General features: G+C 50.1%; 2 protein-coding genes across 7 annotated transcripts; one reads left to right on the top strand and one right to left on the bottom strand.

Moving 5' to 3' along the window:
* Window positions 1-1,049: 1,049 nt before the first annotated feature.
* lrrc39 (leucine rich repeat containing 39) lies at window positions 1,050-21,169 on the bottom strand. Of its 5 annotated transcripts, none has more exons than XM_032571812.1 (14): window positions 21,069-21,169; window positions 18,280-18,584; window positions 17,823-17,931; window positions 17,597-17,753; window positions 17,360-17,508; window positions 16,489-16,634; window positions 16,250-16,402; window positions 15,672-15,838; window positions 7,858-7,959; window positions 7,280-7,362; window positions 7,074-7,214; window positions 4,056-6,978; window positions 2,531-2,739; window positions 1,050-2,453 (listed from the first exon to the last, which is right to left on the bottom strand). In XM_032571812.1, exons 2-14 carry the CDS (start codon window positions 18,402-18,404, stop codon window positions 2,298-2,300), a joined length of 4,620 nt encoding a protein of 1,539 aa, XP_032427703.1. In that variant the 5' UTR covers window positions 18,405-18,584; window positions 21,069-21,169; the 3' UTR covers window positions 1,050-2,297. The 5 variants fall into 5 exon arrangements, with proteins under 5 accessions (XP_032427703.1, XP_032427704.1, XP_032427707.1 ...); XM_032571813.1 differs by having other exon boundaries at window positions 17,372-17,508; XM_032571816.1 differs by lacking the exons at window positions 17,360-17,508; window positions 17,597-17,753; window positions 17,823-17,931; window positions 18,280-18,584; window positions 21,069-21,169 and adding an exon at window positions 16,940-16,947.
* trmt13 (tRNA methyltransferase 13) lies at window positions 10,236-14,344 on the top strand. Of its 2 annotated transcripts, none has more exons than XM_032571822.1 (12): window positions 10,236-10,358; window positions 10,688-10,833; window positions 12,280-12,332; window positions 12,405-12,471; window positions 12,541-12,600; window positions 12,675-12,744; window positions 12,812-12,918; window positions 13,008-13,205; window positions 13,320-13,392; window positions 13,462-13,536; window positions 13,599-13,950; window positions 14,029-14,305. In XM_032571822.1, the coding sequence occupies exons 2-12, from the start codon at window positions 10,723-10,725 to the stop codon at window positions 14,198-14,200; spliced, it is 1,338 nt and encodes a 445-aa protein (XP_032427713.1). In that variant the 5' UTR covers window positions 10,236-10,358; window positions 10,688-10,722; the 3' UTR covers window positions 14,201-14,305. The 2 variants fall into 2 exon arrangements, with proteins under 2 accessions (XP_032427713.1, XP_032427714.1); XM_032571823.1 differs by lacking the exon at window positions 10,236-10,358 and adding an exon at window positions 10,379-10,546 and having other exon boundaries at window positions 14,029-14,344.
* Window position 21,170: the final 1 nt, after the last annotated feature.

The raw sequence follows: 21,170 nt of genomic DNA, 5'->3' as shown, positions 1-21,170 counted from the left end.
CGTCACATTAATATCAGTAAACTGATCAATAACTGATACCAGCTGCAGCTCATTGATCCATGATTGGATCATTCTGCACGAAAAGTAGATCCTGGCCCGGAGTGACGGTCGGTTCCGACCCGCCTCGAACCGGACCGGGATCGGTTCTGCTGCAGAGCAAAGTCCGGTGCCGCACAATGACGTCACAGCGCATGCACATATAGACGCACTGGCGCATTTAAAGCGAAATAAGTAAAAAAATAAAATTATTTAAAAAGCGAAGAAGAAGAAGAGGAAGAGGAGAGATGAAGGTTGACTCACCGCTGCAGCGGAACCAGCGCAGACAAATCAGGCCCCGCCCACCGGAAAGGGGTGGGGGTACGGGGCGGAGCTTCAGGGTTCCACTATGACGGAGCGGTTCCGACTAGACCCAGAACCGGAGATTATCCTGATCCAGAACCTCCACCAGGTTCTGTTCACCTTCCTGAAGGAACATCTCTGACTGTGGGGTCAAAGTTCAGAGAACCAAAACCAGAACCAGGATCTGGAGGTCAGAGGTTACCGGTGGTTTTCAAAGTGTGGTCCGCGGCCCCCTGCTGGTCCGCTGGGAGCCACCAGGGGGCCTTAAAGAGACAAAGAAAAAATGAATCTAATAATTCTTTAGAGCTGGATGTTTTCAAATAATTATAAAATATAAAAGTAACTGAAGCAGTTTGTCATGCTCTGATTGGCTGCCCGTTTAACTGGGTTTGGACCAGAACCGACCAGAAGCTGAAGAACCTGTTGCAGAAAGCCCAAACCATAATGAACTGATTATTGATTATTGACTGAAAGAGAGAAACATTCTGAACAGATCAGAACCAGTTCTGCTCCGGGTCTCAGAGACCCGGCCAGAACCCGTCACAGACCAGAACCAGAACCGCTCTGGACCCCATCAGACGATACCGGAGCGGTTCTGGTTCTACTCACCTGGCCAGGTACCCGGCGCTCCGTCTGGTTCTGCTGGGCATCAGACGATCCGATGGAAATCTTTCTGAAACACCACTCTTTCAAAATAAAGTCCACACAGATTCTGTTCAACAGCTACTTTTATTCTGAAAGGCCATCCTTAGTGTTCCAGGAAGCAGACAGGTGAGGGGGCGGGGCTAAAGGACCCAACGGAACTCCAGAACCACATTAGCAGGTTCTGGTTCCATCAGGAGCATAAAAACATTCTGTGGCTTTAAGAGGCGGCGAGCGGCCCGGACGGACGGCGCCGCCCTAAAGGACACTTTGTGACATCACAGTTAAATTAAATAAATAGGTGAATTCAGTCAGGATTCATTTAAACAGGCAGAAACACTGACTACAGCTCCCAGGATGCACTGCTGCTGCAGCCGGCGGCAGCGTGGACGGAACCTGGGGAGGCATCAGAACCGACCAGAAAACAGTTCAACCGCCTACCGGGTCAGAACCTTCAGGAGGAACAGAACCGCCAACAGAACCTGAGACTTTCAGAACCGCAGCACAGCCATGATTACTGGGTTCTGTTCAGAAGCTGGCAGGTCAGAACCAGAGTCCCAGTTCATCAGCAGATGAAGACCCAGGGATCGACTGGGTTGGCCGGAACCAGAACCGTAGCAGAACCAGCATGGCCGTGAATATTAATGTTGGCATTGGAACAAGCAGAACTAGCAGAGCTGGATCAGCGCAGCAGCTTATTGGCTTAAACTTCTAAACTAAAGTTCTGCTCTTCACGATGACGAATGGTCGCTAGCTTAGCACTAGCTTTAGCATTAGCATGGCTATTCAGTTGGGTTTTCCTTCCGTCTGCATCTTCCTGTGTTTCCTTCCTACATTTCTTTACAGTTTCATTTTAATGTGTCAACGGTTTTTTACAATGTTTCGTTACGATTTGGTCCGATGATTCTTTACGATGTTTTTTATAATGTTTCTTTACGACCTTTCACCTCTGCTCCTGTGGTGAAAGTGGGGCGTGTGATATACGTAGCGTTTTGTGGCGTCAGCGGCGTTGCCGTAGAAACGGTGCGGCTACATGGTGATTATGTCGATGACTGCGGAACAAGATTTTAACATAATGCTGACACTGAGCGGCGGGCTAATCGTAGCGTTTAATGCTAATTTTAATCCGAACCGTTTTAGTCAAAACGTCTCAACCATCCAGGTTCTGATCCACAGGATGGGTTCTAGCTGCTGGTTCTGTTCCAGTGGGGCCTGGGGGGGACCACAATGATGTCACACTGGTGAGGAAAGTAGCGAGCAAACGTTTCTAACTGGTACAGCAGCTGCGTCCTGCCGGGAGGTGGGCGGAGCCCGGCTCAGAACTCCACCTTGCAGGCGGGGAAGGTCTCGTCCTGCATGGCGACGGTGCTGTTGCTGCCCAGCACCGTCACCGCCAGCTGCTGCTGCCGCTCGTGCGTCTCCTGGTACCACTCGTGCATGGCCAGCGAGTCAAAGGTGGGGATGAGGGTCACCTGTAAGTCAGGGGGAGAGACGGATCAGAGGGCAGGTCCAATCTGGAGGAGAGGAAGTTCGGGAAGGCGCCACCCACCGGATCGTCGGGCCAGGTGCTCTTCCCCGCCAGCAGGCCGTCTAGGATCCTCCTCATCGCCGCCTCCTTCGCCGGGTCGTCGCCGCTGATGATGTAATACGAAGCACGCAGGCGTTTGAACAGGCCGTGGTCGACGGTGGAGGAGGCGGAGCCAGACGGCAGGTAAGCCAGGTCCACGTAAACCACAGGACCTTCAGGACCAGCAGAACCTGGCATGAAGGAAGCAGCATTTTGGTCAACAGGTGAGATAGAGCAGGTGAGGATGTGTCAGTCAGAGACCAGCAGAGGGAGCCAAAGGGATTTTCTAAACCAGTGGTCCCCAACCAACAGTCCGCGGACCAATTGGTACCGGGCCGCGCATGAAATAATGAACTACTTTTATTTTGAAAATCTTAAACCGGATTTTACCGGTTACGTCTTGCGCGTAAAAATTGAGCCAACTTGCAGCAGAACGAGTAACAAAACAACATCGGAGTACAGTGAACCCTCGCTACATCGCGGTTCACCTTTCACGGTCTCGCTGCTTCGCGGATTTGCATCGTGCATTGTGTTCTGCATTCTGATTGGCTAAACAGTCTCTCCGCTTCTTCTCTACCTGTGTGTCAACAACGTTGCGGTTTAATATGTACATGTACGTACGTAAAACAGCTTGCCAAATTTAACATAATCGATGGTGGCATGTCGGTTTATAAGAATCTTTTTCCCAGAAGAAAAAAGAGCGACAGCAGCTGCCGATAACTATGTTCTTCTCTCAAAAACACACCTGCACCGCGGGCTTTAGAAGAAAAGAAAAAAAAACGCTACAGAGCGGAGTCAGGATGCAGCGGCTCAGTCAGAAGAGCAGTGAAATACACGAGAGTCACTATTTGTGCTACTGTACTTTGTTTTGTTTTTTTTATAATCATTTTTTATTTTCTCCCGTTCTAATCCAATGGTGCAGGTTGCGGTGAGGCGGCGCTGATCTCCGCAATTCGGGCACCGGAATCCGCTTTCAGTTCATATTAAAATTATTATTTTACAGTACAGTAGTTATTTGTAAAAAAAAAAAATGTTTACACAGTACTTTTTATTTGTTAACCAAATGTTTGGGCCTGTAAAAAGGTTTTCTTCTTTCGTTTCAATGTATTATGGAGTATTTTATTGTATAATAATTGTAAAAAAAAATAATGTTTCACTTTACTGCCCCCCCACCAGTCCGCAGCAAAATTGCGAAGGGCTGACCGGTCCGCGCGACTAGAAAGGTTGGGGACTGCTGTTCTAAACCATCAGATTGCCGAGTGGGAATCAGATTCTACTTTATTGATCCTAAAGGAGAAATCAGTCGACATCCAGAGAGTTAAACATTAGGAAATTCAAACATTACCAGAAGTCATATAACATTCATCATGTGCGATTTAAATATGACCTAAATATGATCTAAAGTAAACTGAAAAATAGCTGAGGATAAACGCCTGTTTCTTGCAGGAACATAACTGAAAGAAGAAACAGACTGAAACCATCTAAAGACTCCCAGGACTTCGTCTACCTGACGGTCTTGAAGGCGTGACCTTGGATCCACCAGGCAAACTCCGTGACGAAGGTTTGGAGTTGAGGCCGGTCCTCAGGGAGCCGGGGGAACCGGCTTTGGACCGGCTGCTTCCTGACGTGGTTCTCTGCAGAGGCTTCTTTCTGGCGCCGGACGCCTTAAGGGCGCGGTCAGCCTCGGGGTCGGCCATGCAGGCGCCACGCTGCAGCGGCAGAGGGGGCAGGTCTTTAACCGGTGCAGGTGGCGGGTCGAGTCCCGTCCGCCGCATGAAGTGCTGACTGGGAAGATCACTGGCCTGACGGAGGAAGCCGGAGTCTTCATCAGAGTCCAGGTCAGCGGTGATGGAGGGACACTCCTCGGTGCTGGGGGGCAAGTCGGAGTCCGTGGCGGTAGGCAGGGAGTCGCTGACCGATGTGGGTGGGGTCTCCTGGCTGCAGGCCGAGGTGGGAGGGGAGGGGTCATTGTCGGATAGGTCTGGTGAGGCACCGGAAGTCGGGTGGTGCTGGAACTCACAAGGAGACACCAGGCAGAGGTCAACGTTGTGGGGAACCTCAGAGGGGAGTCCCGACACCCCGCGGACGTTCTCCCCGGAACCACAGCGTCCGTTCAGGGTGGGCCCACCGGGAAGAATCGTGTTGGCGCATTCCGAGGCACCGGCAGAGGGGACCGGCTCTGAGGAGACCGAGAGGGAACAATCAACCTCGGTGGAGTGGGGGGAGCCGACCTCCGCCGGCATGGACGTCATGGTGGGGGAGGAGTCCCTGGCCGGACTCAGGAGGCTGGAGCATTTATCCTGAGACGATGTGGAGTTCTCCACACCTTCCCGCAGAGAGCTAACCTCCGAGGTTCTGCATGATCCGGCCTGGTTGTAGTCTTCAAAGCCCAGACTGGATCCCCGGGCGCCCGGGCTGCTGAGACCCAGCGTGTCTTCAGGGGACGGGTGGAAGGGAGTGTGTCCGGCACTGGTTGGAGCAGAGTCTGCAGGAGAAAACAGCTCCAGGGTCTTCTCTACCCGGACTCTGGGGGAACCCTCTGCAACCCGGAACATTGCTGGACTAAGGTCAAAGTTCACGCTGAGGTCACCTTTTGGTGTTCTGGTGATACGTGAGGCGGCGCTAACCGGATCCGTCTCAACAGAGCGGAACTTCTCTGGACTCTCTGTGGTGGAGATCTGGTTCCCATTGAGGGAAGTCTCCTTGGACGCCCCAGCAGTTTTTGGGCCTCTGTTCCCGTTGGCATCCTCCAGTTTGTTAAACTCCACCGTCGTGTCCTCGGCCGTTAAAGTCTTCTGGTTTTCCTGGGATCCCGACTTCCTACTCGTCTCCTTGTTGAAGGCATCTTTCTTTGGAAGCATCCCACCCTTTTTCACACTCACGGTTTTACCCGTAGCTTTCCTTTGTTCAGTAGCTCCGGTTAAGGAAGTGGTTCCATCGGTTCTCTTTATTTCTTTAACCAGTAACTTTGCAGGTTTCTTCTCCTCGGTTCTACCTTCCTTCTTGTTGTCTTTCTTTGGTTCTGGTTTTGCTTCCTTCTTGGTCTTCAGACTTGTGGCGTCCTTCTTTGCAGCTTCCTTCTTCTTTTCCGAGGCCTCTTCTTTCTTCCCAGAAGCAGCAGACACCTTCTCGTCCTTCTTCTTCACATCCTTCTTATCCTCCTTTGATCCATCCCTCTTTGAATTTGGTTTCTCAGCAGCTTTTGTGGTCTTTGGTTTCAGATCTGCATCCTTTATCTGGGTCTTTTCTTCTGCATCCTTGGACGTGGCGTCCCCTCCTGCTTTGGTCTTGGTCTTCAGCTCAGGTTTTCGGACTTCGATCCGTCTGTCTTTCTGTAAGGCACCGTTGGGTCTTGGGTCTTTGGACTGGGACTTGAGACTTTCGCGACTTTCTTGGCGGATCAATGGCTTCTGGGTTTTGGACACTTCCAGTGCCTCCAGACTGACAGTCGGCTGCTTCAGGAAATCCAGATGAGCGAGTTTGTCCAGAGCGTCCAGGATCTTGGCCTGTGGCGTGCAGCCGGGGAAGAGAACTCGGACAATCCGGTCCTGGGTTCCGGATGGGTGCCAGACCAGCAAGGCGCAGATGGACACCCGGCAGATCAGAGGTAGCTCTGCAGCTCCTGAGTCGGCTTCGTTGGGCCACAGCTGCATCAGAGCCTCCAGGTCCTTGCACCCGCGGACCGGGTTCAAAACATACAGCTCCAGCCGGCCCACTCCCATCTTCTGGAACAGGATCAGCGGCTCTACGGTGGGCCCGCCGGGCCTGCTCAAAGGTTCTGGAGTCACTCCCAGCTTCTGGAGGGTCAGCAGGGCAAGAGCCGCCTGGTCACAGCCACGCAGCCGGCCTGGTACTGGACGGACGGACTTCAGTCTGCCGGGGGCGTTGAAGAACACCACGCCGAGCTCCGGGGACACCAGGTTCCTGACCCGGTTATCCCCGTCCTCCTGGTTCCGCTCGGCCACCTTCCTGAGCAGTAACGCGTTCAGGCCCGGCAGGTTGTCATCGCCCATGTGGGTCAGCAGCACCGAGTCGACTCGGTCCAGGTGCCGGACCAGCTTCCAGAAGCAGGCGCGCGGGTCCGAGCCGCCGTTCACCAGAACGTTGAAGCCGTTGACGGCAAAGAAGGCGGAGTCACCGCGGCCCCCGGGGAACACGTAGCAGCAGGGCCGCGACAGCTTGAGGAAGCCGGCGGTGCCAGCCGGCTCCAGGAGGTCAAAGGGCGAGCCGGGCTCCAGCGACTCCGACAGGTACTCCGTGAACTCCTGCAGGCCCTCCATCTCCGGCAGAACCGGGCCCGGGTTGATCCGCATGCAGACCGGGACCTGCAGGTTCTGCAGCTCCGAGTCGGTCCAGAAGCAATGGGTCGGGCAGCTGAGGGTGAGACGGGCCTTCAGAACCGGGTCAGCAGAACCCAGCAGCTCCACCACCTGCAGCACCAGAGACACAACTCTTACCAAATGGACCGGAACCAGCTGGCTCTAACCATCAGAACCAGGTGGTTCTAATTATCAGTACCGCTCACCTCGTCACCGGCCAGGATCTGGGCCAGATCCCGGCTGGAGAATCCGCCCTGCTGCAGAACCAGCTCTCCGCTGCTCTCCACGCACTGACCCGCCAGAACCAGCAGCTTGTGGCGCGACGGGTCGCAGAGGAGCCGCTGGACCTGAACAGAACCGACGGGTCCGTTAGAGTCCGTCAGAGGAGACAGAGATACAATGAGAGTCTCACCTCTGAGCAGACCAAGCTCTGGGTCGGGTTCAGAACCACCTGGGTGTCCAGAACCTCTCCCCGGTGCTGCAGGGTCCGCTGACCTGCAGGACCAACAAAACATCCGTTACACAGCAGGAAGAGTTGGACGGACAGTGCCCTGGGTCAGAACCAGAACCTGGTTACAGAACAGCGGCACCCAGTTCTGCTCATTAGTCTTGTGGTTCAGAAACTGGGTCAGAACCATAACTGTGGTGGAGACGCTCCTGATGTTCCTGCAGGCGGCTCAGCAGAGACTCAGCTGACCCGGTTCATGAGTTCACACACACACACACACACCCACACACACACACACACACACACACACACACACACACACACAGCAGGAGGGCCAGTAAAGTTCTGGTTCTGGTCGGTCTGCTCACACTGAGGCAGCAGCTGATCTACACTCACCTGCAGGAAGCTCCACCCACTTTAGTTCCTGGTCCATTCATGGACCAGGAACCAGGCTACTACACCCGCTGTGGCCCCACCCACTATAGTTCTACCCCTGTATCGAGAGGAGCACCTCGTGTGCATAGAGGATCTTTGTTCCTCACCTCGGACGTCTTCAGACAGAAAAGCCGAATGTCTCGACACGAAGAGCTTTAGCTGCTGATCCAGAACCACAACGTCTAGATCCGCCTGCCAGCAGCGCAAACCTGGAACAGAGACACCACCTGGTCACCATCATCACCATCATCACCAAGTCCTAACAGACCTAGCTGTTGATGAGCTGAACTAGTAAATAAAATGGTGACTAGGATAAGCAGAAATGTCGCTTTGGACTCATTGGCTTCAATATCAATATCTATCACCATAGACTTGTGATCAATATCAATTCAAAAAACGTCTGACTGTTAATAATGTCACTGAATTCTGATCCAGGAATGCACGGCATTCTGGGGGATGTAGGCAGAGGAAAGCCTGTGGGTGGAAATCAGAAATTAAACTGGAGTCGCTAATCACCTTGGGTCTGCATGGGCTGCAGTTTATCAATGACTAGAACATTTCTGATGAAATCGTGCGCGTCGGTGGAAACCCGGCGTTGTGATCTGAAGCTGAAAATTAGCAAAAGTAGTCAATAGCACGTGGAGTACCATTATTATGTTGACTAATATGGACTGGCTCTATTCAGTATAAAAACATTAATGTATAATCTAAAATTACTCAAAATGCTAAGGTTAGCTTAAGTGCTACATTTCACTTTCACCAGCATGTGTTTCAAGCCAATTACAGTTGTTAGCTCTTGGATGGCGGCGTGTCGGACCAGCCTTCAGCCTCTTAGCCTCCATCGTTATTGTAATCTGAGTTAATCTAGAACTTGTCAAGTGAACGCATGTTGATGGAGCCATTTCTCATCACAACAATGGAACTTTAAAATGATCCAGAATGTGAAACTATGAAACTGAAAGGATGAGCAGATAATCTGGAGGTTACAATTTGCTGGCTGCTTATCGGCATCTGCTTTCTGGTTCTGTTTGAGGGTTTTCTGTAATACTATTATTTATAGATATTAGAGGAAAGAGAGTCTCTACTGCGGCAGGGACTACCAAGAAAAACAGAACCTGAACAGAACCTGAACAAAAGGCCCAGCTAAGCATCAGTTTCCTCACAGAGTGACCCATCGCTTTTTCTTCCTATCTTTGACCAACAAGGTTTCCTGAACAAACAGGAAGTTGGTGTGTAGAAACAGAACTTCCTCTTTCTGTCCAGCAGCGACAGAACCACAGCAGGTTCTCCAGAACCTGGGCTCAGAACCAGTTCTTTTCCAGGTCCAATCAGAACAGCAGTGATCAGAACCAGATGGGTCCAAACTGAGAGCTGCTGCTCCTCGGGAGGTTCTACATGGAACTGGGTTCAGTGAATGGACCAGAGGTTCCTTGGGTTCCTCCTGGAGGAGACGCATGTAATGGTTCTTGATCCTGGACCCGACCTAGGATCACCCGACCACAAACAGAAGTGTTGCTCCTCCAGCTGCAGACGTTCAGAGAAGCTGATCTAGTGTTTTGATCATTCAGAAGAAACCCGTCTTGAAGCGGGTCAGAACCGAGCCACAGCCAGCCGGAACCAGGCTGAACCCGGCCATCTCTGGTTACTGAATCAGATTTGGTCCAGACTCCAGTTTATGTTTCCGGATCAGAATCAGTAAGACTGGTTCTGGTTCGGTTCAGTCCTGTAGTTCATAGACACTTTACTCTGAAAAGTCAGCTTCCGATAGAGGAAGCCAGCATGCTAACCCCGATAGCATGGCTCTGTCCGACCACAGAACGTTCTGTTAAGAGTTCAAACCTGCCTCATATTCAACACACTGTGCAGCTCTTCACACCGAACCTAAACCCATGAAAAACCGAACCGGGTCCTGAATTTATCCGGGTCTCCGCGCTGGTCCGATCTGCAGTAGTCGAATGCTTTTATTTTGAAAAGCTCACAGACCTCCCGCCCTACGGTTCGGTTCTTCAGTCCTCCAGAATCCGCTCACCTGCTTCTATCTGTCGCAGTACGAGATCCAGCGGTCCGCTGGGCTGGAGCGCTCCCACTACGACCAGAACCGAGTGATCCGCAGCCGCTGCGGGCCGAGAAGAACTGGGACCGCCGCCCCGCTGCGCCGCCATCACAGACTGCTTGCAGTCAACGTCATTCCGCACGTTGACGCTCAGCACCGCCCTGGTAGGAGGAGTCAGAGACATGAATACGGGAAGAGTCCTGTGGAGGCGGGTGGACGGCTTCATTGCAGCCAATCAGAGACCACAATGATTTCGGCCCAGTTGGAATTGAATCCAGAATGAAGGTTGCATTCTGAGTGGACTTAAGCAAACTCAAGGAGAATAACAAGAAAGGCCTGTAATGTAGCTAGCAAAGCGAAACTATGAACATATTCCTGCTTTCTTTCACGTAACTTGGAAACTGTTTCCACTTCAATCAGTCTGCCTGCATGTACTGACTTTTCCCACACTCCCCTGGTCACCTGAATGCCTCGTGTTTCTCGCTGAGAAACCTCTGGACTCAAACGGCTTTGGTGTCCGGTTCTGGATCTGTCGGAGCTCCGCAGGAAGACAAAGTAATACTTTGGTATTAACTTGAACTGGTCCGGCTCCAGAGTTTGAGACAGAAACAAATATTAATGCGTTTTCATTGATACAGCTCCGCTCGTTAGGGGTCAGATGATGATGAGAAATCTGTTTTAGCCTCATTGTGATGAGACAGGATGACATTAGGAAGACTTTTAAAAAGGGACTACACTAAAGGGTGAGCTGCGCGTACTACAAAACATGTGTTGATGACGTGTTTCCGCCACTAGAAGAGCTACGATAGACGTCAGCAGTAATTTTCCCCACTCCGCTGTGAAGCCGTTCTTGTTTTCAGTGACTGCCTGTTTTTTTCTTACAGCTCTCGGAGCCCCTGAACGCCTCACCGGGGTCAACATGGCGACACCTCTGCCTAGCAGATGCAGCTTCTTCGTCCAGAAGAAAAACCGCTTCTGTAAGATGGTCCCCGGAAAGGGGCGGAGCTTCTGCGGAGAGCATGCGACCATGGTGAGCCACTTAAGACGATCTCATCTTATTAAAGATTATGATAAAGGAGGAATTAGAGCTTTGGATTTTGAGGCTCTGATTGGTTCATTTAGAATAAATTGGCTGAAAAACTATTTGTCTCATTCCAACTCAATGTGGTTTCATATCCCTAAATCTATATTTAATAAACTCGGTGGCTTGGATTTCTTGCTTAAATGTGATTTTGAATTAACCAAGATTAATATTGCACCGTCTAATTTTCACAAGCAAGTTTTACATTTTTGGAAAATGATATTTACCCACAATTTTACCCCACATGGATCCGTTGTGTGGAATAACAGATCAATATTAATAAATAGAAAATCTATTTTTAAAACTGACTGGTATGAAAAATGTATTTTATTTGTAACTGACTTAATGGATAGTAATGGTGTTTTGTTAAATCATAGAGATTTTACCAACAAATTTGATCTGAACTGTTCTTGTAATGAATATCTAAAAGTATGCAAAGCTATTCCTGTAGCTCTGATCCATCTCATCCAAAACACCTTCAGATATTCAAATGTTATTTCATCTTTACCCAAATTGAAAATTGGAGAATATAGTGTGACTGATAGAAAGTGCAATAATGTTCTGCTTGTGACGGCCTTCAAATCTAAATTATTTAATGATTACAACAATAGTATCTTGATAACAACCAATCTGTCTATTATAAAGAATTTGTTCTCCAAGTATGTAAAATGGCCGATTTCACCAAAGGTTAAAGAGACTCGCTTCAAAATCTCACAATTTTTACCCAGTGGCTGAATTTTTGCACAAAAGATTGAAATTTCATTCAACATGTTGTATCTTTAGTGAATGTCCAGAAGAATCATTAATCAGCTCTTTTTTTCTGTCCTTTTTCTTTTAAACTATGGAGAGACATTAAAAACTGGTTGTCCCTTAAAATTGAAGCCATCCCAGAGATAACCATCACCCACATATTATACTATGTTGATGGCCTTGATAGTCAAATATCTGACATGGTAAATATTGTCTTCTTGCTTGTTAAATATCATAAATCCTGCTGTAAATGGAGAGGTTCTACACCTTGTTTTGATTTTTTTCTTAACCAATTTAAACTGTATTACACCTCATTGAAACATTTGAAATCTATTTCTGCAAAAAAAGTAACTGCCAGTATCTCTACTTTTCTTTTGTTTAAAATCTTGCTCTATTGTTATTCATTTGCCTTACTGTTTATGTGCTTATCTTTAGTCTTAGCCCCTTGTTTTTGTTTATTTTTTCTACCTATGTTGCAATGTTCTTATACCTCAACGAGTCTTTGTATACGGTTTGTTTAATAAAAAAAAAAGACCATGGTGAGCCACGTGGATTCAGTAGCTACTTCCTAAAAAGATCTTATCTGGATCGGTGCCGCTGATCAGCAGTGATGTCATTAAAGCTGTGACGTGTTTCCTGTTTCAGGAGGAGGGGGTCGGTGGCAGCAGGAGGATCACGTGTCCACTGGACCCCAAGCAGTGAGTCCTGGTTCTGATCTGTCTCAGTCGGACTGGAACCGGGTCGGTAATCAGAATCTGTTCTGTCAACAGCACCGTGGCCCAACAGAACCTGGAGAAGCACCTGAAGAAATGCAACTCTAGAGAGAAACCCCGACCTGTGAGATCATCCAACCTTCATCCATCCATTCAACCATCCAACCACCCAACCCTCTTTCTCTCTCTTCAGGTCTACTATGTGGAGAACATCAATGCAGGACGAGTTGATAGAGATCAGGAGTTTCCAGAGGTAACAGAGCTGATGATGATGATGATGATGATGATGATGATGATGATGATGATGATGATGAAGGTGTGTATCAGGTGTCTCTGGCTGAGCGCAGCAGAGCAGATCTGGAGTCTCTGGTGGAGAAACTGAAGGCAGCTGCTGAAGGTGAGTTTCTGTTGCCAGGTAACCAGGTTAACCAGGAAGTGATCTGGTTACTCCATGTCCCCTGCAGGTCTTCAGCAGGACATGGAGGACAGGACGCTGTCCCATCCCGTCCTCCAGGAAGAACTGTCTGACCCAAAGAACGGAGGCTCTGCCCACAAACACCTGAAGCAACAGGTGAGGACAGACACCACTGGAGACGAACCAATCCATGAGCCGGTCATCTCTGGGGGGGCGGAGCCTGTCTGACGGACAGGTGTGTTCAGGCCTCCCTCCTAGGTCACCTGCAGGAGCTGGGTCTGCTCAGCAGGGGGCGCTGCTTTGTGGAGTTCGGCGCCGGCCGGGGAAAGCTGTCCCACTGGATCCACCGGGCCCTGCAGAACCCTGAAGGTCAGGGGGTCGCCATGGAAACCAGCCAGGACCTCCAGCTGCTGCTGGTGGAGCGCTGCAGCACCCGCTTTAAGGTAGAAGAACCAGGGAACCAGAACCGGTCTGGATCAGATAAATATTTATGTAAATCCATGAAACTGACCAGAACTAGAACCGGACCCGCCCCTCTGACTTTTTCCCTTCTTCAGGTGGACGGGAAGCACCAGGGTTCTGCCGACCCATTTGAGCGGCTACAGGTGGACATTCAGCACCTGGACCTAAGTAAGAACCAGCATCTTCTGGGGCTCTACATTACTGGTTCTGACCCGGTTCTGACCAGGTTCTATGCAGGTAAAGTTCCGGTGCTGAGGGAGAAAGCGCTGCCGTTGGTGGGAGTCGGGAAGCATCTCTGCGGAGCGGCGACAGGTGAGACCTGCAGGTCCAATTCAGCTGCTAGATCCCGGTTCTGGTTCTGGTTCTGCCCCCAGATCTGGCCCTGCGCTGCCTACTGGACACGGCCGGAGCCCAATCAGACACCCAGCTGCTTCCCAAGAGCGTCAGAGGGCCAGAGTCCGGCACTGGTACCGGTCCGGTTCTGGGCCTGACCGTGGCGTTATGCTGCCACCACCGCTGTGAATGGCGTCACTACGTGGGTCAGGAGTTCTTCCTCCAGAGAGGACTCGGACCCGCCGAGTTCTCCGCTTTCTGCCGCATGTCCAGCTGGGCCACCTGTGGCCCGCCAGCCAATCACAACGGAACAACCAGTCAGAGCGGAGCGGCCAATCAGAGCGGAGCGGCTGAGGATCATGAAGAAGCGGAGCGGCTGGCGGTGCTAAGCAGGTAAAGCTTTCAGTTCTGCTGGAGGCTCTGGAGCAGTAGTACCTCCTGGTACTGATCTATCCTCCTGTGGTTCTGCAGGTTCTGGTCGGCGGCGGAGCGGGAGCATCTGGGTCGGCTCTGTAAGCTGCTGATCGACAGCGGTAGGCGGGACTTCCTGCGGACCAGAGGCTTCAGCAGCCGTCTGATTGGCTACGCACACGCAGAGGTGACCTTGGAGAACGTCCTGCTGACCGCCCTGCCCTCGTCCTGATGGACTTGTTCGGTTCTGGCCTGGTTCACGCCCTGCTGGACCGGACCTGTTAGGGTCTGGTTCCTGTCTGGAACCAGCAGCTGTAATAAAACGTCAGTCTGTGGATCAGAATCCGTTTATTAAAGTCAAACTTGATCAGCTCCAGTTTCTGGTTTCAATTCTGTCTCTTGATCCAAACCGGGTTCTGGTTCTGATCCGGTTCGCTGGAATCAGGCAGTAGAGGGACCGAGCTGTACCGGGTCATGTCTGGGCTGGTCTTCATCTGTCTCTGAAAGGTCCAGAACAGAAAGACGTCAAAACCTTGGTATGAACCCGCCGGCCCGGTTAGTGGTACCGTTAGACCGTGATCAACATGGAGGTTAATGTTTGGGTCTGATGGTTCCGTTAATCCAGTTAGTGCAGGGATGGCCAAGCCGCATGCGGCTCCTTGACCGGTTCCATGCGGCTCTTACGTTCATGTAATAATGACGAAAAGTAGTCAAATGAACTGTCAATTACTGACAACAGCAGCACGCCATTACTGTTGGCCGTAACCACGCAAAAACAACACAAACAAAAAACAGTCTGTGTTTCTCTTGCTGCCTTACTCTTTCCAGTCGTTCGCCATCTGCTCTCACACAAACCTCCGCTCACCCCTCACTCTCTCATCCATCCTGATGCATTTGCGGACAATGGGAAATCATACACTCTAATTTTAATCTCTAAACAGCGTAACATGCAGTAACATTTAGCACATACTGTAGGGTCGCTATAATATCCAAGTTTCACTTCGCTTGAGTGCAATACGGTATTTTCGTCAAATGCTCATGTGCGCAGTTTTTCAGTAAGAGTAAAATCATTTGAGTAAACCTTTCGCACTCAAAGTGGCAGGGAAAAAATGCACAGGAAAACGAAAATATGAAGATGAACACAGGACGTTTTTGACAGAGTGGGAGAATTTATATTTTTTTGTTGAACGTAGTGGAAAGCCATTCTGCCTTATATGTCAGGTGTCCTTGTCGCATTTTAAGGCTTCAAACCTTCAGCGCCACTTCAGCTCACTCCATGCTAGTTGAATGCCAGAAGTCCCATTAAATAACACATGTAATGCACATAATAAAAGGAAAAATGTATTGTAAATTGTTCTATTATTGTTTGTTTATTTGGTTAAACAGAGTTTGTTTGCATGAGAAAGTGCACAGTGTTCATTGTTGAAAATGTCTGGCCTGTGGTCTTTGTAGTGTTAAAATAGTGGGTGAAATTTACAATAAATCTGGCTGAGCAAAAGTATGAGGAAGGGATGGGTTGATGTTCATGTGTGCCCATGCATATGATGTGGCTCTTTGCGGTAACTTGGTAAAAAATGTGGCTCTTGGTCTTGGTCTGGTTGGCCACCCCTGAGTTAGTGGGTCAGGTTCTGCCTTGGCAACCTGGTTACAGTTGCAGACCAGTTTACTAGATAGAGTTAGAGTCCAGAACCGGCAGTACTAACGGTGGAGTCGGTGCGCATTCAGCACGGCGTAGTTTCTCTTCCGGGCCTCCTGGATGTAGGTGAGCATGAAGTCCCGTCCAAACATCTCCCGGTCGTCTTCGCAGTCCTCCGTCCTCAGAGGCAGAGACACGTCTACAATCAGAGGGTTGTCCCGGAAATTCACAAACCTGTCCACAAGAGACGGCGCAGAATCAGCCTGAGACTGAGACATGAGAGACCAACCTGAGACTGACGCACTGAAGATTGCCCAACTTGGGCAATCTGTCCTGCGGTTCGACTACCCTGTCTAATCCTGAGTTACCATCTACATTCTCAGACACTTTGACAATTTTTAGAAAGTCTTTTGATTTTGCCAAACTGTTTGATGGCTTTTTGTCAGTTCTGGTTTTGGAGCAGCTCAGAACCATACTTGTTGTCTCATAGGGACCTGTAGGTCTTGGACATGTTCGTCTCCAACAGCTGAACCAAATGGGTGGCTCGTCTAGAGGCTTCAGCTGAAGACGATTTTCATTTGTTTGAACAGGCTGTTGGAGCGCTTCAGAGACAAACAGTCAATGGAGACAGATGAACAGGTGTACCTGAGGTTGGTCATGTCCTCCATCAGGGACGGGATGTCCCTCAGCCTATTGCTGCTGAGGACCAGCGTGTCCAATCTGGACATCCTGCTGATGTTCTCTGGCAGGATCTGCAGCTCATTCCTCTGCAGCCACAGCGTCTGCAGCGTCTGCATCCTGACGACAGACACGTCCCATTGGTCCACTAGGCCACATGGGGGCGGAGCTCAGTGCCACGGGAGGCGTAGCCCAGGTGTTCCTACCTGTGGATGTCGTCAGGTAACCGCTGCAGGCGGTTGCCCCCCATGTCGAGCCACTCCAGTGCCGGCAGGGCGACTACACAATCTGGCAGGGAGACGAAGTCGTTCATGGACAGGTCCAGGTGCTGCAGCCGCACCAAGTTCCTGAGCTGGAGACCGACAGAGCTGGATCAACTGGACCGAACCTAGACTGGACTGGTACCTGGAATGGTACCTGGTCTGGGACCTGGAAGGGGACCTGGTCTGGTACCTGGAATGGTACCTGGAATGGGACCTGGTCTGGTACCTGGAATGGGACCTGGAAGGGGACCTGGTCTGGGATCTGGTCTGGGACCTGGAATGGTACATGGAATGGGACCTGGTCTGGTACCTGGAATGGTACCTGGAATGGGACCTGGTCTGGGATCTGGAATGGTACCTGGAATGAGACCTGGAATGGTACCTGGAATGGGACCTGGTCTGGGACCTGCAATGGTACCTGGAAAGGGACCTAGTCTGGGATCTGGTCTAGGACCTGGAATGGGACCTGGAATGGTTCCTGGAATGGGACCTGGAATGGGACCTGGTACGAGACCTGGAATGGGACCTGGTCTGGGACCTGGAACGGTACCTGGAATGGTATCTGGTCTGGGATCTGGAATGGGACCTGGTCCGGTACCTGGAACGGGACCTGGTCTGGGACCTGGAATAGTACCTGGAATGGTACCTGGTCTGGGATCTGGAATGGGACCTGGTCTGGGACCTGGTCCGGTACCTGGAATAGTACTTGGAATGGTACCTGGTCTGGTACCTGGAATGGGACCTGGTCTGGTATCTGGAATGGGACCTGGTCCTGTACCTGGAATGGGACCTGGTCCGGAACCTGGTACGATACCTGGAATGATACCTGGTCTGGGAGCTCATTCAGGTCCCGGTTCATGGCCAGCTCCAGCCTCTCCAGACTCTCACAGCCACCGAGTTCTTCAGGAACGACTTGGATCCGGTTGTAGCTCAGCAGCAGCTCTCTGATCTGGGTCAGCTTCCCTGAGACGAGAACCGGGTCACGACAGGTGTTCAGAGGCCGGGTCCGGATAGACCCAGTATGGGTCAATTGGGCCCAGGCGGTGCTCACCGATCTGCTGTGGTATCTCTGTGACGGCGTTCCGGGACAGGTCCAGAACCAAGAGGTTCTGGAAGCTGCAGATGAATGGCGGAACCTTCAGCAGGCCGGTTCTGTGGATCTGCCACTCCTGGACCTGGACGAACCGGACCAGACATGCCGGCAGGTTCTGAGACAAACACAGGTGGGTCAACGGGATGTTCTGGACCAGCGAACCGAGGCGGTCCCTGGGCGGTACCTTCCACTCCTCTTGTTCTATCCGGAGAACCAGCCGTCCATCTTCCGTCTGCAGCTTTTCCCTGAGGCGGGCCAGAACCGCCCGGTCCTCCCAGACCCGGACACTCAGCCTGGCCCAGAACGGGTCACAGCAGTTAGGAACTGGGCCCACCAGAACCCAACCACCGATCCTGGTTCTGAAGAACCTCTGATCCCAGTTTGATTCTGAACACCATTCACCTGGTCCAGCCTGGTCTAGTTCTTATGCAGAGGAGCTTGTGAACTGGGACCAGTATGTGGAGCCAAACTGGTCCCAGTTCAGACAGATTCAAGGTGTCCGAACACAAACAGGACTCAGGGCTGAAGACGTCATAACTCCGTTACCATGACAAACACCTGACGCTGCTCGCTGGGTGTGAATGACCGGGAATAAACCAATGATAATATCGACCTATAGGAGTGAGTGGGCGGAGTCTAACCTGCTTGTGGCCCCGCCCCTGGACGGTCTCCTCCTCTGCTCCTCCTCCTCCTTCCGTCTCTGGATCCGCGTCTCCCACAGAGCTTTGATGGAGCTCACAGAGCCGCACGCCGCCACGCCCACCATGATGTCACGGCGCACAGGACGACCTCTGACCTCTGGACGTCTGCCTCAACCTCTGCTGAGGATGCAGGAGGACAGCAATGGACCCAGAGTGGCGTTCAGGGACGAGGTGGCGGTTTGGGAGTTTAAACTGGCTGTTGGTGCTTCAGGTTATGTGGCGTTTAAACGCTGGGATGAATCAACCTGCAACGGAAAATCAGCAAGAATCTCTGAACGGGCTGAGCACAGATGTGAATTCGTCGACGCCTCATTGGACTCCAACGTTACGTCGCCGCCATTTTGAATGTGGCAGTAGAGCAATGGGAGCTCCATACTTCATGTTCTTGTTGTTTCAATCGTTTTACAGTAAAAACTGGATAAACTGGACCCATTAGCATTTCATTTCACAGGTAAGAATGAGAGAAAATAATGTAATTTTATGAGCAGAATTTCTTGGCTTTGCGGCTAGAATCTAGCTTCTAAACAACCAAGAAATATTTCCCAGGTAAATAACTGGGTCAGAGAAACCACTCTGGTTATAATTTTGTTAGCTTAGCTAACTTTCATACTGTGTAGTTTTATTAACAAGAGAAAGCTGATGACCAGAGGGTTTTAGAGGTCAGTCAGGATCAGCACCGACTGTTTTTCTCCAGTCTTCTGTTTCAAAATGTCGATGTTTAACTATGTTGTAAAGATGCTCAAGTCAATGCCCCTATTTGTTAAAAATGTATGTTTTTTCAAAATGTGAAGGAGTCACGATTTAATTTTCTATTAAAATGTTAGATAATTTGTCTTTTATCTTTGGCTTTAGCCACCAGGACGTCACTGGACTGCTCCCAGTTTGACCAGCAGACTGAACCCGGTGTTGGCAGTACAGATAAATCTGTATTTAATGTACACCTTTTTTCTTTTACTTTTTGTGTGTTTTTATGTTCATGAATACACTCCAGTGTGTGTCTTCATAATGTCAATATAAAAAGGATTGATGAGAATCAGCTGTACCAAATATAACACTGTGCTCTTTAAACAATTAATCACATCAAAAAGTTAGAAATATTGTCTTTAGTGCTTTCTTTAATTCCCAAATATATTAGGGTGTGACAGAATGTGTTAATGACAAGCATTAACTTAAAATACTTTGTACAACCATGCTTTATAAAGTTAAGTCCATTTACACTGAACAAAAATATAAAGCCCCGTGTCAAATATAAGAGTTTTATGAACATTTGGGTTACGCAATATATAGAGAAACTCAAAATACATTTTCAGTAATTACTGATCTTCATATCAGCATCGATGACATCGTGGTTCGGCCGTTTGTAGCGGATCGACAGTCCTGATCGGGGTCAGGCTGAGGAATCTGATTCTGACCCAGTTGGCTTCCCGTAGGCGGTTACAGACAGTCTGAGGTTTGATGCGTCTGTTGTTCAGACCAATAGTCTCATCAGCTGAGTGTCGCTGGTCTGAGCCGATCCTCAGACGGACGAGCCGATGTGGCCGTCTGGTGTTGAGCGGTCAGACGAGGATGAGGAGGATCTGCAGTAGAGCCGGTCTGTTGGAAACCAACTCTTAAAGGGCCAACGGTCCGATAACGGACCATTATCGGACCGTCGGTACGACGTCCTGCATCCAATATGCCAACGGCTCCCACATAACATCTGAGGCTTTCTGACTTCTGACATAATGTGACATTTTGGGGCCTTTTATTGTCCAGACCAAGGATTGTCCAGCTGTTGCTCATTTCGTCTGACCACCCAGTGGACATGTCCCACAATGCACCGAGTAAAACAACAACTCACTGAGTAACGCTCACTGACAGGAAGTTGGATTAAATATTATACACAGTTCAAAAGAAATATTACTTTGGTACAATAAAATGTCAGCAATGCTCATTTACAGTTAACTCCACATGGCAACAACATCTGACATGAGGCCTTTAGATTTTTGTTCAGTACAATTATGTTAGCTTAATGGCACATACTGTAGATCATATTCAATATGGTGGACGCTGTGACATATAGCAGCAACGAGCCAGTCCGCTCAATGAGGCGTCTACGTATTCATGTCTACGGGGCTGAGAACCAGGCTGCAGGATTCTCCCATTTCTCCCACAGCTCCCAGTCCAGTCCTAAATCAGAGATTGACCTGCTGATAGTGACTGAGAGGAAACAGACCCCGTTGCTAGGCAGTAGACCCCGTTGCTAGGGCTGACACAGTGATTGGTTGCAAGGCGGAACCAAACCGTCCCAGCAATCAGCTGATCATTGAATCTGGATTCAGAAAGTGAGTCTTGATGATGAAACTAAAATTAAACACGTTTGATCGGCTCATTTGCATCCTCATCATATAGACACGTTATTGACATTGCATCGCACTAGCAGTCACTGCTAATTGCTGCTGGCTAGTCGGGAGGAGCTGCGTCTGGAAGGCGGGGCTAAGTCCACCTAGGTGTTTAACAGCTGGGAGGTTGAATCAAAGCAACTCTAAAAACGTGAAGGAAAGATTTTACGTGATTCTGGCCCTTTAAAAACCACAAACTGCTGGAAATGTGAGCAGCTCGGCTTCTGTGATCCAGTTTTAAACTGGACCTCCGGTACCAGCATGCTGTTTTATCTGGGTCTCTGAAGAACCAGAGTCCGGTTGGCCGGTTCTGGAACCCAGACTGTTAGTAAAAGTTCTGATTCTCACCTTGGAGCTCTGCCGCCGTCCTTCATGCTGCAACCCAACCTCCGATCTGCTGGCCAAGAATAGACTGGGTCACGTGACCCGAAAGGATCTGACTGCAACTGC

This window comes from Xiphophorus hellerii, chromosome 9 (genome assembly GCF_003331165.1).
Source record: "Xiphophorus hellerii strain 12219 chromosome 9, Xiphophorus_hellerii-4.1, whole genome shotgun sequence".
In the NCBI taxonomy this organism is placed as follows: domain Eukaryota; kingdom Metazoa; phylum Chordata; class Actinopteri; order Cyprinodontiformes; family Poeciliidae; genus Xiphophorus; species Xiphophorus hellerii.
This window is presented reverse-complemented; position numbering and strand designations above follow the sequence as displayed.

Coding starts and splice junctions, on each gene's coding strand:
- trmt13 (XM_032571823.1), top strand. CDS start 10,723: ATGGCGACACCTCTGCCTAGCAGATGCAGCTTCTTCGTCCAGAAGAAA. Junction 12,601..12,674: donor GAGATCAGGAGTTTCCAGAG/GTAACAGAGCTG, acceptor GGTGTGTATCAG/GTGTCTCTGGCTGAGCGCAG. Junction 13,206..13,319: donor GCTGCAGCACCCGCTTTAAG/GTAGAAGAACCA, acceptor TCCCTTCTTCAG/GTGGACGGGAAGCACCAGGG.
- lrrc39 (XM_032571812.1), bottom strand. CDS start 18,404: ATGGTGGGCGTGGCGGCGTGCGGCTCTGTGAGCTCCATCAAAGCTCTG. Junction 17,754..17,822: donor TAGAACAAGAGGAGTGGAAG/GTACCGCCCAGG, acceptor TGTTTGTCTCAG/AACCTGCCGGCATGTCTGGT. Junction 17,509..17,596: donor AGAGATACCACAGCAGATCG/GTGAGCACCGCC, acceptor TTCTCGTCTCAG/GGAAGCTGACCCAGATCAGA.